The sequence below is a fragment of the Zonotrichia leucophrys genome, unplaced genomic scaffold (assembly GCF_028769735.1).
Source record: "Zonotrichia leucophrys gambelii isolate GWCS_2022_RI unplaced genomic scaffold, RI_Zleu_2.0 Scaffold_115_144425, whole genome shotgun sequence".
NCBI classification, from domain to species: Eukaryota; Metazoa; Chordata; class Aves; order Passeriformes; family Passerellidae; genus Zonotrichia; species Zonotrichia leucophrys.
Window position 1 is genome coordinate 113,520 of NW_026992320.1, and position 14,997 is coordinate 128,516.

Here is a 14,997-nt window from a genome sequence, read left to right on the forward strand (position 1 = left end):
ACCAGTTATGGCATCAGTATGGGCTGGAGGAGCAGCCCGAGAAGAGGCCCACCATCGACCAGGTGTTCGACCAGGTGAGGAACCCACCCGAGATACACCTGAGATACACTGGGTGGGACCAGTTGGGACCAGTATGGACAGTATGGAACTGGTATGGGGCACTGGGACCAGTATGGCATCAGTATGGGCTGGAGGGAGCAGCCGAGAAGAGCCCACCATGACCAGGTGTTCGACCAGGTGAGGAACCCACCCGAAGGATACACCGAGATACACCTGGGGCAGGTATGGGGTGATGGGAACCAGTATGGACCAGTATTGAGGAAATGGAACCAGTGTGGGCTGGAGTGAGAGGAGACCCACCATGACCAGGTGTTCGACCAGGTGAGGAAACCCAACCTGAGATACACCTGGGACAGGTGGGACCAGTGTGGGACCTGTGTGGACTGGTATGGGGATGGAACCATATGGCCTTTGGGGACGAGTGAGAAGATACCCACCATCGACCAGGTGTTCGACCAGGTGAGGAACCCACCTGAGATACACCTGGACAGCTGGACAGGTGGAACCAGTATGGACCAGTATGGAACTGGTATGGGCAATGGAACCAGATATCAGGGGCTGGAGGGAGCAGCCCGAGAAGAGACCCACCATGGACCAGGTGTTCGACCAGGTGAGGTCACCTGGGCAGGTGAGACCCATATGGGTTTCTGTGGGGTTCCACTGAGTTCCATGAGGTTCCGTGGGGTCTCTATGGTGTTCCATGTGGTTCCATGAGGTTCTATGGTGTCTCCATGCGGTTCCATGGGGTTCCATGGAGTTTCCATGGGGTCTCCATGTGGTTCCATGAGGTTCTATGGTGTCTCCATGTGGTTCCATGGGTTTCCATGGGTCTCATGTGTTCCATGAGGTTCTATGGTGCTCCATGGGGTTCCATGGAGTTTCCATGGGGTCTCATGGTGTTCCATGAGGTTCTTATGGTGTCTCCATGGGGTTCCATGGAGTTTCCATGGGGTCTCCATGTGGTTCCATGAGGTTCTATGGTGTCTCCATTAGGTTCCTTAGCGTTCTATGGGATTCTATGAAATTCTGTGTGGTTCTATGAGGTCTTCAGGTCTGGGGTCAGAGGTTTTATGGGGTCTCCATGGGATTCCATGGGGTTCCACGAGGTTCCATGGTGTCTCCACGGGGTTTTATGGAATTCCATGGAATTCTATGAGGTCTCCATGAGGTTTTATGGGATCTCCATGAGATTCCATGGGGTTCTATGGGGATCTCCATGGGATTCCATGGGGTTCCATGGGGTCTCCATGTGGTTCCATGAGGTTCTATGGTGTCTCCATTAGGTTCCTTAGCATTCTATGGGATTCTATGAAATTCTATGGGGTTCTATGGGGTCTCCATGAGGTTTTATGGGATCTCCATGGGATTCCATGGGGTTCCACGAGGTTCCATGGTGTCTCCACGGGGTTTTATGGAATTCCATGGAATTCTATGAGGTTCCATGAGGTTTTATGGGATCTCCATGAGATTCCATGGGGTTCTATGGGGATCTCCATGGGATTCCATGGGGTCTCCATGTGGTTCCATGAGGTTCTATGGTGTCTCCATTAGGTTCCTTAGCGTTCTATGGGATTCTATGAAATTCTGTGTGGTTCTATGAGGTCTTCATGGGGTTCTATGGGGTCTCCATGGGATTCCATGGGGGTTCCACGAGGTTCCATGGTGTCTCCACGGGGTTTTATGGAATTCCATGGAATTCTATGAGGTCTCCATGAGGTTCTATGGGATCTCCATGGGGTTCCATGGGGTTCCATGAGGTTTTATGGGGTCTCCATGAGATTCCATGAGGTTCTATGGGGTCTCCATGAGGTTCTATGGGGTCTCCATGAGGTTTCATGGGGTCTCCATGGGGTTCCATGAGGCTTCATGGGGTCTCCATGGGGTTCCATGAGGTTTTATGGGGTCTCCATGAGATTCCATGAGGTTTCATGGGGTCTCCATGAGGTTTCATGGGGTCTCCATGAGGTTTCATGGGGTCTCCATGGGGTTCCATGAGGTTTTATGGGGTCTCCATGGGGTCTCCACGGATCTCCATGGTTTCTCCTCGGGGTTTCTCCCCGCAGTTCAAGGGCATCAACAAGGGCCGCAAGACCAACATCATCGACTCGATGCTGCGCATGCTGGAGCAGTACAGCAGCAACCTGGAGGACCTGATCCGCGAGAGGACCGAGGAGCTGGAGATCGAGAAGCAGAAGACCGACAAGCTCCTGACCCAGATGCTGCCGCCGTGGGTCACGCTGTGGGGCTGGGGGATGGTCCATGGGGGCGGTGGGCGTCATCCTATGGGTCCCACCAGGAGGTGTGGGGTGGAGGGAGCTTCTGATGGGCAGGAGATGTCCAGAGGGGTCACCTGGAGAAGGTTGGGGGTGATCTTCACCCATTGACCCCACCCAGATCTATGGGGCAGGAGAGGACAATGGGGCAGGAGAGGACAATGGGGTGGTCACCAGGAGAAGGTTGGGGTCAACCTTGACCCATTGACCCCACCCAGATCTATGGGGCAGGAGAGGACAATGGGGCAGGAGATGTCCAGAGGGGTCACCTGGAGAAGGTTGGGGTCAGTCTTGACCCATTGACCCCACCCAGATCTATGGGGCAGGAGAGGACAATGGGGTGGTCACCTGGAGAAGGTTGGGGGTGATCTTGACCCACTGACCCCACACTGAGCTATGGGGCAGCAGAAAGTCCAGGTGGTCACTGTGGACAGATTATGGCCAACCTTGACCCCTTGACCAAGGTGGTCACTCAACCTTGACCCCACCAGACCTATGTGGCGGGAGAAGGTCAAGGTGGTCACCGAGGACAGGCTGTGGTCAACCTTGACCAACTGACCCCTCCAGAGCTATGGGCCAAAGTGACCCTTGGAGATCCCTGTGGTCAACCTTGACCCATCCAGACCTAGGGGTCACCAGATGGTCAAAGTGACCCTTGGAGACCCCTGTGGTCAGTTTTGACCAACTGACCCCTATGGGTCACCACATACTCAAAGACCATCTTGGACACCCCTGTGGTCAACCTTGACCAACTGACCCCTCCAGACCTGTGGTCAGCCTAGACTCCTCCAGACCTATGGGTCATCAGATGGTCAAAGTGACCCTTGTGGTCAACCTTGACCCTTGGAGACCCATCCAGACCTAGGGGTCACCAGATGGTCAAAGTGACCCTTGGAGACCCCTGTGGTCAGTTATGACCAACTGACCCCTCCAGAGCTATGGGCCAAAGTGACCCTTGGAGATCCCTGTGGTCAGTTATGACCAACTGACCCCTCCAGAGCTATGGGCCAAAGTGACCCTTGGAGATCCTTGTGGTCAACCTTGACCCACTGACCCCTCCAGAACTATGGGTCAGTGACCCTTGGAGATCCTTGTGGTCAACCTTGACCCATCCAGACCTAGGGGTCACCAGATGGTCAAAGTGACCCTTGAAGATCCTTGTGGTCAACCTTGACCAACTGACCCCTCCAGGACTATGGGTCAGTGACCCTTGGAGATCCTTGTGGTCAACCTTGACCCATCCAGACCTAGGGGTCACCAGATGGTCAAAGTGACCCTTGGAGACCCCTGTGGTCAACCTTGACCAACTGACCCCTCCAGAGCTATGGGCCAAAGTGACCCTTGGAGACCCCTGTGGTCAACCTTGACCCATCCAGACCTGTGGGTCACCAGATGGTCAAAGTGACCCTTGGAGACCCTTGTGGTCAATCTTGACCAACTGACCCCTCCAGAGCTATGGGTCAGTGACTCTTGGAGATCCTTGTGGTCAGCCTTGACCCATCCAGACCTAGAGGTCACCAGATGGTCAAAGTGACCCTTGAAGATCCTTGTGGTCAATCTTGACCAACTGACCCCTCCAGAGCTATGGGTCAAAGTGACCCTTGGAGACTCCCGTGGTCAGTTATGACCAACTGACCCATCCAGAGCTATGGGCCAAAGTGACCCTTGGAGATCCTTGTGGTCAACCTTGACCCACTGACCCCTCCAGAACTATGGGTCAGTGACCCTTGGAGATCCCTGTGGTCAACCTTGACCAACTGACCCCTCCAGAGCTATGGGTCAAAGTGACCCTTGGAGATCCTTGTGGTCAACCTTGACCCATCCAGACCTAGGGGTCACCAGATGGTCAAAGTGACCCTTGAAGATCCTTGTGGTCAATCTTGACCCACTGACCCCTCCAGAACTATGGGTCAGTGACCCTTGGAGATCCTTGTGGTCAACCTTGACCCATCCAGGACCTAGGGTCACCAGATGGTCAAAGTGACCCTTGGAGATCCTTGTGGTCAACCTTGACCCATCCAGACCTAGGGGTCACCAGATGGTCAAAGTGACCCTTGGAGACCCCTGTGGTCAACCTTGACCAACCGCCCCCCATGGGTCACCAGAAGCTCCCAGTGGCCACCTTGTCCACTCCTTGCCCACGGAGCCGCCGTGGCCGGAGTGGCCGACTCCCGGGTGACCCCGCTGACCCCTGGGTGACCCTCGGACAGGTCGGTGGCCGAGGCGCTGAAGATGGGGACGCCGGTGGAGCCCGAGTACTTTGAGGAGGTGACGCTCTACTTCAGCGACATCGTGGGCTTCACCACCATCTCGGCCATGAGCGAGCCCATCGAGGTGGTGGACCTGCTCAACGACCTCTACACGCTCTTCGACGCCATCATCGGCTCCCACGACGTCTACAAGGTGACCACGGATGGTCATGGTGGTCACTGGGTGGTCACTCGGTCATGGGTGGTCACCATGGGATGGATGGTTGGGATCAATGGTGGTGGCTACAAGGTGACCACGGCAATGGTGGCCACGGTCATGGTGGTCACTCGGTCATGGAGTCATGGGTGGTCACCTCATGGTGGTCACTCAGTCACGAGGCCATGGGTGGTCACCTCATGGTGGTCACTTGGTGATGGAGTCATGGGTGGTCACCTCAGGGGTCAATGGTGGGGGCTGCAAGGTGACCATGGCAATGGTGGCCACAGTCATGGTGGTCACTCGGTCATGGGTGGTCACCTCAGGGTGGTCACTCGGTCATGGGTGGTCATCTCAGGGTGGTCACTCGGTCATGAGGCCATGGGGGAACACCTCATGGTGGTCACTCGGTCATGGGTGGTCACCTCAGGGTGGTCACTCGGTCACGAGGCCATGGGGGAACACCTCATGGTGGTCACTCGGTCATGGGTGGTCATCTCAGGGTGGTCACTCGGTCATGGGGGAACACCTCATGGTGGTCACTGGGTCATGGGTGGTCATCTCAGGGTGGTCACTCGGTCACGAGGCCATGGGTGGTCACCTCATGGTGGTCACTTGGTGATGGAGTCATGGGTGGTCACCTCATGGTGGTCACTTGGTGATGGAGTCATGAGTGGTCATCTCAGGGATCAATGGTAGGGGCTGCAAGGTGACCATGGCAATGGTGGCCACAGTCATGGTGGTCACTCGGTCATGGGTCATGGGTGGCCACCTCATGGTGGTCACTCATCATGGGGTCATGGGTGGTCACCTGAGGGATCAATGGTGGTAGCTACGAGGTGACCATGGCAATGGTCATGGTGGTCACTGGGTCATGGGGTGGTCATCTCAGGGTGGTCACTCGGTCACGAGGCCATGGGTGGTCACCTCATGGTGGTCACTTGGTGATGGAGTCATGGGCGGTCACCTCAGGGGTCAATGGTGGGGGCTGCAAGGTGACCATGGCAATGGCGGCCACAGTCATGGTGGTCACTCGGTCATGGGGGAACACCTCACAGTGGTCACTCGGTCATGGGTGGTCATCTCAGGGTGGTCACTCGGTCATGGGGGAACACCTCACAGTGGTCACTCGGTCATGGGTGGTCATCTCAGGGTGGTCACTTGGTCATGAGGCCATGGGGGAACACCTCATGGTGGTCACTCGGTCATGGGTGGTCATCTCAGGGTGGTCACTCGGTCATGAGGCCATGGGGAACACTCATGGTGGTCCACTGGGTCATGGGTGTCATCTCAGGGTGGTCACTCAGTCAAGAGGCCATGGGGGAACACCTCATGGTGTCACTGGTCATGGTGGTCCATCTCAGGGTGGTCACTTGGTCCATGAGGCCAATGGGAACACCTCATGGTGGTCACTGGGTCATGGGTGGTCACCTCATGGTGGTCACTCAGTCATGGGGTCATGGGTGGTCACCTCATGGTGGTCACTTGGTGATGGAGTCATGGGTGGTCATCTCAGGGGTCAATGGTGGGGGCTGCAAGGTGACCATGGCAATGGTGGCCACGGTCATGGTGGTCACTCGGTCATGGGGTCATGGGTGGTCACCTCAGGGTGGTCACTTACTCATGGGTGGTCATCTCACGATGGGGTTGGGATCAATGGTGGTGGCTGCAAGGTGGTGGCCATGGTCAAGGTGACCTCATGGCCCCATAGAGGTGACCCCATGGCCATGGTCAAGGTGACCCCATGGCCATGTCCAAGGTGACCCCATGGCCTGAGTGACCCATGACCATGTCCAAGGTGCCATGGCCATGTCAAGGTGACCTCATGTCCAAGGTGACCCCATGGCCATGTCAAGGTGCACCCATGGCCATGGTCAAGGTGACCTCATGGACCTCTAGAGGTGACCCATGGCCATGGTCAAGGTGACCCATGGCCAGTCAGGTGACCCATGGCCATGGTCAAGGTGACCCCATGGCCATGGTCAAGGTGACCTCATGTCCCCATAGAGGTGACCCCATGGCCATGGTCAAGGTGAGTAGCCCATGGACCAGATGACCTCATGGCCATGGTCAAGGTGGCCCCATGGCCTCAGAGGTGACCCCATGGTCAAGGTGACCCCATGGCCATGTCCAAGGTGACCCCATGGATGCAAGGTGACCCCATGGCCATGTCCAAGGTGACCCCATGGCCATGTCAAGGTGACCCTATGGACTCATAGAGTGACCCATGGCCATGTCCAAGGTGCCCATGGCCATGTCCAAGGTGACCCCATGGCCATGTCCAAGATGACCAGCCAAGGACCCATGGCCATGTCCAAGGTGACCCCATGGCCATGTCCAAAGTGACCTCATGACCATGTCCAAGGTGACCCCATGACCATGGTCAAGGTGGCCCCATGGACCTCTAGAGGTGACCCCATGGCCATGTCCAAGGTGACCCCATGGCCATGGTCAAGGTGACCCCATGGACCTCTAGAGGTGACCCCATGGCCATGGTCAAGGTGACCTCATGGCCCCACGAAGGTGACCCCATGGACAAGGCGACCCCATGGCCATGGTCAAGGTGACCCCATGCCATGTTCAAGGTGACCCTATGGACTCATAGAGGTGACCCCATGGCCATGTCCAAGGTGGCTCCATGGCCATGTCCAAGATGACCCCATGGCCATGTCCAAGATGACCCCATGGCCATGTCCAAGGTGACCCCATGGCCATGTCCAAGGTGACCCCATGGCCATGTCCAAGATGACCCCATGGCCATGGTCAAGGTGACCCCATGGCCATGTCCAAGATGACCCCATGGCCATGTCCAAGGTGACCCCATGGCCATGTCCAAGATGACCTCATGGACCTCTAGAGGTGACCCCATGGCCATGTCCAAGGTGACCCCATGGCCATGTCCAAGGTGACCCCATGACCATGTCCAAGATGACCTCATGGACCTCTAGAGGTGACCCCATGGCCATGGTCAAGGTGACCCCATGGCCATGGTCAAGGTGACCCCATGGCCATGTCCAAGGTGGCCCCATGGCCATGGTCAAGGTGACCCCATGGCCATGTCCAAGGTGACCCCATGGCCATGGTCAAGGTGACCCCATGGACCTCTAGAGGTGACCCCATGGCCATGGTCAAGGTGACCTCATGGACCTCTAGAGGTGACCCCATGGCCATGTCCAAGGTGGCCCCATGACCATGTCCAAGGTGTCCCCACGTCCATCCAAGCCCTGCCCTTCCATTGGCCACCACCACCAGCCACGCCCACCTCCCAACGCCCCGCCCACCCCAGGCATTCATCTCCCCGCCCCCCCCCGCTCTCTCAGGCATAGTGGGCGTGTCCCGGTGGGCGTGCCCGCCCCCTGACCCGCCCTCTCGGCCAGGTGGAGACCATCGGCGACGCCTACATGGTGGCCTCGGGGCTGCCCAAGCGCAACGGGAACCGGCACGCCGGCGAGATCGCCAACATGTCCCTGGACATCCTCAGCTCCGTGGGCACCTTCAAGATGCGCCACATGCCCGAGGTGCCCGTGCGCATCCGCATCGGCCTGCACTCGGGTACGGACACGCCCCCCGCGCCCCATTGGTCCGGCCGGACACGCCCCCCCCCCCAACCACGCCCTGGCACGCCCCATGTGTTGGTCAAGGGTTGGGCGGCGGTCGATGGTCAATGGGTTATGGTGGGTGGGGGCTGGTGGTTGTGAGGTGCTTGGCCACGCCCATTTGTCACCCCCTTACAGGCCACGCCCACCCCAAGCCTGTTTATTGGCCACGCCCAACATGGCCAACGCTCAATGGCCACGCCCCTGTGTTGGTCAAGGGTTGGGTGGTGGCCAATGGTCAATGGGTTATGGTGGGTGGGGGCTGGTGGTTGTGAGGTGCTTGGCCACGCCCATTTGTCACCCCCTTACAGGCCACGCCCACCCCATGGCTGTTTATTGGCCACACCCCTTCTTGGCCACGCCCAACATGGCCAACGCTCAATGGCCACGCCCCTGTGTTGGTCAAGGGTTGGGCGGTGGTGCATTGGCCAATGGTCAATGGGTCATGGTGGGCGGGGCCTGGTGGTTGTGAGGTGCTTGGCCACGCCCACCTCATGGCTGTTCATTGGTCACCCCCTTACAGGCCACGCCCATCCCATGACTGTTCATTGGCCACACCCCTTCTTGGCCACGCCCCTGTGTTGGCCAAGGGTTGGGTCGTGGCGTGTTGGCCAACGGTCAATGGGTCATGTTGGGTGTGGCCACACCTTTAGCCACGCCCATTGGTCACCCCCTTACAGGCCACGCCCACCTCATGACTGTTCATTGGCCACACCCCTTCTTGGCCACGCCCAACTTGGCCAATTCTCAATGGCCACGCCCCCTGTGTTGGTCAAGGGTTAGCCAATGGTCAGTGGGTCATGTTGGGTGTGGCCACGCCTTTGGTGACGCCCATTGGTCACACCCTTACAGGCCACGCCCACTTTGTGCTTGTGGAGTGGCCACACCCAACTTGACCACGCCCAACTTGGCCTACGCAGTCGTGACCCATTGGATCCATTTGGGCCACTCCCCTTCTGGGCCACGCCCCAAAGACCACACCCACTGTGACCACACCTTAACTGGCCACGCCCATCCATGACCACACCCAACTTGGCCACGCCCCTTTGGCCACACCCAACTCCTTGGCCAACCCTCAGCGCTCATTGCCTGTTGACCCAACCCCTTCCATGACCTCTCTTTGTGACCCCGCCCATTTGTGACCACGCCCCTTTGTGACCACGCCCCCCAGGGCCGTGCGTGGCGGGCGTGGTTGGGCTGACGATGCCGCGGTACTGCCTGTTCGGGGACACGGTGAACACGGCGTCGCGCATGGAGTCCACCGGGCTGCGTGAGTGGGACACCAATGGGGACACTGATGGGGACACAGGGACATGGACAGACACACGGACATGGACATGGGGACATGGGGACAGACACACGGACATGGACATGGACACAGGGACACATGGAGAGGGGACACGGTGAACACGGCGTCGCGCATGGAGTCCACCGGGCTGCGTGAGTGTGACACCAATGGGGACATGGACAGACACACGGACACGGGGACAGACACATGGACATGGACATGGACGCAGGGACATGGGGACAGGGATGGGGACATGGACAGGGACACGGTGAACACGGCGTCACGCATGGAGTCCACCGGGCTGCGTGAGTGGGACAATGGGGACACTGATGGGGACATGGGGACACGGCTGGGGACACACGGACATGGACACACGGACAGGGATGGGGACACACCGACAGGGATGGGGACACACGGACATGGACATGGACACGGGGACATGGCTGGGGACACACGGACAGGGACACGGGGACACACGGCATCGCGCATGGAGTCCACCGGGCTGCGTGAGTGGGACACCAATGGGGACACTGATGGGGACACAGGGACATGGACAGACACACGGACACGGATGGGGACACACGGACAGGGATGGGGACACACGGACAGGGATGGGGACACACGGACACGGGGACATGGCTGGGGACACAGGGACAGGGACACGGTGAACACGGCATCGCACATGGAGTCCACCGGGCTGCGTGTGTGTGACACCAATGGGGACACTGATGGGGACACAGGGACATGGACAGACACACGGACACGGGGACAGACACATGGACATGGACATGGACACAGGGACAGGGACACAGGGATGGGGACATGGGGACATGGACAGGGGACACGGTGAACACGGCGTCGCGCATGGAGTCCACCGGGCTGCGTGAGTGGGACACCAATGGGGACAGGGGGACATGGACAGACACACGGACACGGGGACAGACACACGGACATGGACATGGACACAGGGACAGGGACACAGGGATGGGGACATGGACAGGGGACACGGTGAACACGGCATCGCGCATGGAGTCCACCGGGCTGCGTGAGTGACATTGGGGACAGGGGGACATGGCTGGGGACACACAGACACGGACACGGGGACAGGGATGGGGACACACGGACACGGACATGGGGACAGACACACAGATACGGACATGGACACAGGGACACGGTGAACACGGCGTCGCACATGGAGTCCACCGGGCTGCGTGAGTGGGACACCAATGGGGACACTGATGGGGACATGGACAGACACACGGACATGGACATGGCTGGGGACACACGGACACGGACACAGGGACAGGGACACAGGGACAGGGACACAGGGACAGGGATGGGGACACATGGACACGGACACAGGGACAGGGATGGGGACATGGGGACACAGGGACAGGGACACGGTGAACACGGCGTCACGCATGGAGTCCACCGGGCTGCGTGAGTGGGACACCAATGGGGACACTGATGGGGACACATGGACAGACACACGGACACGGCTGGGGACACACGGACAGGGACATGGACACGGGGACAGGGACACGGGGACACAGGGACACGGCGAACACGGCGTCGCGCATGGAGTCCACCGGGCTGCGTGAGTGGGACACCAATGGGGACATGGACAGACACACGGACATGGGGACATGGACACCGGGACAGGGATGGGGACAGACACACGGACAGGGATGGGGACACACGGACATGGGGACAGACACACGGACAGGGACACGGGGACAGGGACACGGTGAACACGGCGTCGCGCATGGAGTCCACCGGGCTGCGTGAGTGTGACACCAATGGGGACACTGATGGGGACATGGACAGACACACGGACATGGACATGGCTGGGGACACACGGACAAGGATGGGGACACACAGACATGGACATGGACAGACACACGGACATGGACATGGGGACAGACACACGGACATGGACATGGGGACAGACACACGGACATGGACATGGCTGGGGGACATGGACAGACACACGGACATGGACATGGCTGGGGACACACGGACGTGGACGTGGGGACACGGACAGACACACGGACATGGACATGGGGACATGGACAGACACACGGACATGGACACGGGGACAGACAGACGGACATGGACATGGGGACATGGACAGACACACGGACATGGACATGGGGACAGACACACGGACATGGACACAGGGATTTTTTTCTTTGGTTTTTTTTTGGGGATTTTTTTGGGGTTTTTTTTTGAGGTTTTGGGGTTTTTTGGGGATTTTTTTCTTTGGTTTTTTGGGGATATTTTTGGGGTTTTGTTTGGTTTGGGGATTTTGGGGTTATTTATTTTGGTTTTGATTTTGGGGTTTTGGGGATTTTTCTTTTTTTTTGGGATATTTTTGGGTTTTTTTGTTTGAGATTGGTTTGGGGTTTTGGGATTTTCTTTGTTTGGGGGGAGGTTATTTGGTTTGGTTTATGGGTTTTGGTGTTTGTGGATCCATGGATTTGGGATTTTTTTTTTTGGGGTTTTGGTTTTTTGGTTTTTTTGGGGGTTTGATGGTATTTTGGATTTTTGGTGTTTTTGGGTTTTTTTGGGGTTTTTTTGGGGTTTTTTTTTGTTTGTTTTTTTTTGGTATTTTGGTTTTTGGGGTATTTTGGTTATTTTGGGTTATTTTGGGTTTTTGGGTGGTTTTTTTGTTTTTTTGGGTTTTTTTGGTTTTTGGGGTTTTTTTGGGTATTTTTGGGTTTTTTTTTTTTTGGGGTTTTTTGGTGGTTTTTTTTTTGGTTTTTTTTTTGGTTTTTTTTGGGGATTTTTGGGGTTATTTTGGGTATTTTGGTTTATTTTTGGGGATTTTTTGGGGTTTTTTTTTTGGTTTTTTGGTTTTTTTTTTGTTATTTTGGGATTTTTTGGGGGATTTTTGGGTTATTTTGGTTATTTTGTTTTTGGGGTGGTTTTTTTTTGTTTTTTTTGGGGTTTTTTTTTTGTTATTTTGGGATTATTTTGGGGTGATTTTTGGTTATTTTGGGGTTTTTTGGGGTGGTTTTTTTTTGGTTTTTTGGGTTTTTTTTTGTTATTTTGGGATTATTTTGGGGTGATTTTTGGGGTTATTTTGGGGTTTTTTGGGGTGGTTTTTTTTGTGGTTTTTGGGTTTTTTTTTTGTTATTTTGGGGTTATTTTGGGTGATTTTTGGTTATTTGGGTTTTTGGGTTTTTTGGATTTTTTGGTTTTGGGGTTTTTTTTTGTTATTTTGGGATTATTTTGGGGCATTTTTGGGGTTATTTTTGGGGTTATTTTGGGGTTTTTTGGGGTGTTTTTTTTTTGGTTTTTTGGGGTTTTTTTGTTATTTTGGGATTATTTTGGGGTGATTTTTGGGGTTTTTCGGGGTGGTTTTTTTTTGGTTTTTTGGGGTTTTTTTTGTTATTTTTGGGATTATTTTGGTGTGATTTTTGGGGTTATTTTGGGGTTATTTTGGGATGGGTTTTTTTTCTGTTTTTTGGGGTTTTTTTTTGTTATTTTGGGATTATTTTGGGGTGATTTTTGGGGTTATTTTGGGGTTTTTTGGGGTGTTTTTTTTTGGTTTTTCGTTTGGTTTTTTTTTTTTGTTATTTTGGGATTATTTTGGATTATTTTGGTGTGATTTTTTGGGGTGATTTTGGGGTTTTTTGGGGTTCCTTTCCCCCCAGCCTATCGCATCCACGTCAACCAGCGCACGGTCGCCATCCTGCTCTCGCTGCAGGAGGGGTTCAAGGTCGACATTCGTGGCAAGACCGAGCTCAAGGTGAGCCCCAAAAAACGCACAAAAAGCCCCAAAACGGCCCAAAATTGACTAAAACCACAAAACTGGCCAAAAAACTAAAAAAAAAAATTGCCTAAACCAGCCCAAATTACATGAAAAAACCCCAAATAGAGCCCAAACTGCCTGAAAAATCCCAAACAACCCAAAATACTCCCAAACACCCCCAAAAAATCCTAAAACAACCCAAAATGGCCCAAAAAAACCCAAATACAGCCCAAAATTGCATGAAAAACCCCAAAGAGAGCCCCAAAATTGACCCCATAACTGACCCATAACTGACCCCATAACTGACCCCATAACTGACCCATAACTGACCCATAACTGACCCATAACTGACCCATAACTGACCCCATAACTGACCCATAACTGACCCCATAACTGACCCCATAACTGACCCATAACTGACCCATAACTGACCCATAACTGACCCATAACTGACCCCATAACCCCATAACTGACCCATAACTGACCCCATAACTGACCCCATAACTGACCCATAACTGACCCCATAACTGACCCATAACTGACCCCATAACTGACCCCATAACTGACCCATAACTGACCCATAACTGACCCCATAACTGACCCATAACTGACCCATAACTGACCCCATAACTGACCCATAACTGACCCATAACTGACCCATAACTGACCCCATAACTGACCCCATAATGACCCATAACCTGACCCATAACTGACCCTATGAACCCCATACTGACCCCATAACTGACCAAACTGACCCATAACGACCCCATAACTGACCCATAACTGACCACTGACCACGACCTAACTGACCCCATAACTGACCCCATAACTGACCCATAACTGACCCATAACTGAACCCCCATAACCTGCAACCCATAACTGACCCATAATGACCCTATGACCCCATAACTGACCCCATAACTGACCCATAACCTGACCCATAACTGACCCCATACACCCATAATGACCCAAACTGACCCCATAACTGACCCTACTGACCACACCAACTACCCATGACCCATAACCCAACCATAACTGACCCTATGACCCCATAATGACCCCATAACTGACCATAATGAGCCCATAACGACCTATATGACTGACCCATGAACTGACCCATAACGACCATCGCCCTACCCCCTGACCCCATACGGCTAGATGGCCCATGATGCGTACTGACCCTATACTAGACCCATGAGTCTGACCCTATACTGATACTGTCTATGCTCTGCTATATGATCCGTATAATGACCCATTGTACTATGACCCATACTGGCCATATGGCCATGACCTGGGATATACTTGACCCTCTGCCATAGGGCTAAGGTGTGGGGACTTATGGTCGATGGGCGCTTAATGGCCCATCGTGACCGTTACTGCGGGTGAGTTATGGGCTGTGGGGTCGGTTATGGGGGCCGGGTGTGGGGTTATGGGGTTATGGGGTTGGTTATGGGGTGTGGGTTATGGGCTGGGTGTGGGGTTATGGGGTTGGTTATGGGGTGTGGGTTATGGGGTTGGTTATGTGGCCGGGTATGGGGTTATGGGGTCGGTTATGGGGTCGGGTGTGGGTTATGGGGCCGGTTATGGGGTTATGGGTTGGTTATGGGGCCGGGTGTG

The 14,997-nt window shown here is 55.0% G+C and overlaps 1 protein-coding gene across 1 annotated transcript in view; it reads left to right on the top strand.

Moving 5' to 3' along the window:
* GUCY2D (guanylate cyclase 2D, retinal) overlaps positions 1–14,997 on the top strand; it is a gene marked incomplete at its 5' end in the record, with an annotated part of 43,373 nt that overhangs the window by 24,600 nt on the left and 3,776 nt on the right. The window contains 5 exons of the mRNA XM_064737838.1: positions 2,124–2,287; positions 4,544–4,736; positions 8,117–8,291; positions 9,507–9,605; positions 13,283–13,377. Of these exons, the coding sequence (XP_064593908.1) occupies positions 2,124–2,287; positions 4,544–4,736; positions 8,117–8,291; positions 9,507–9,605; positions 13,283–13,377 (726 nt within the window). The remainder of the gene's footprint in view (positions 1–2,123; positions 2,288–4,543; positions 4,737–8,116; positions 8,292–9,506; positions 9,606–13,282; positions 13,378–14,997) is intronic.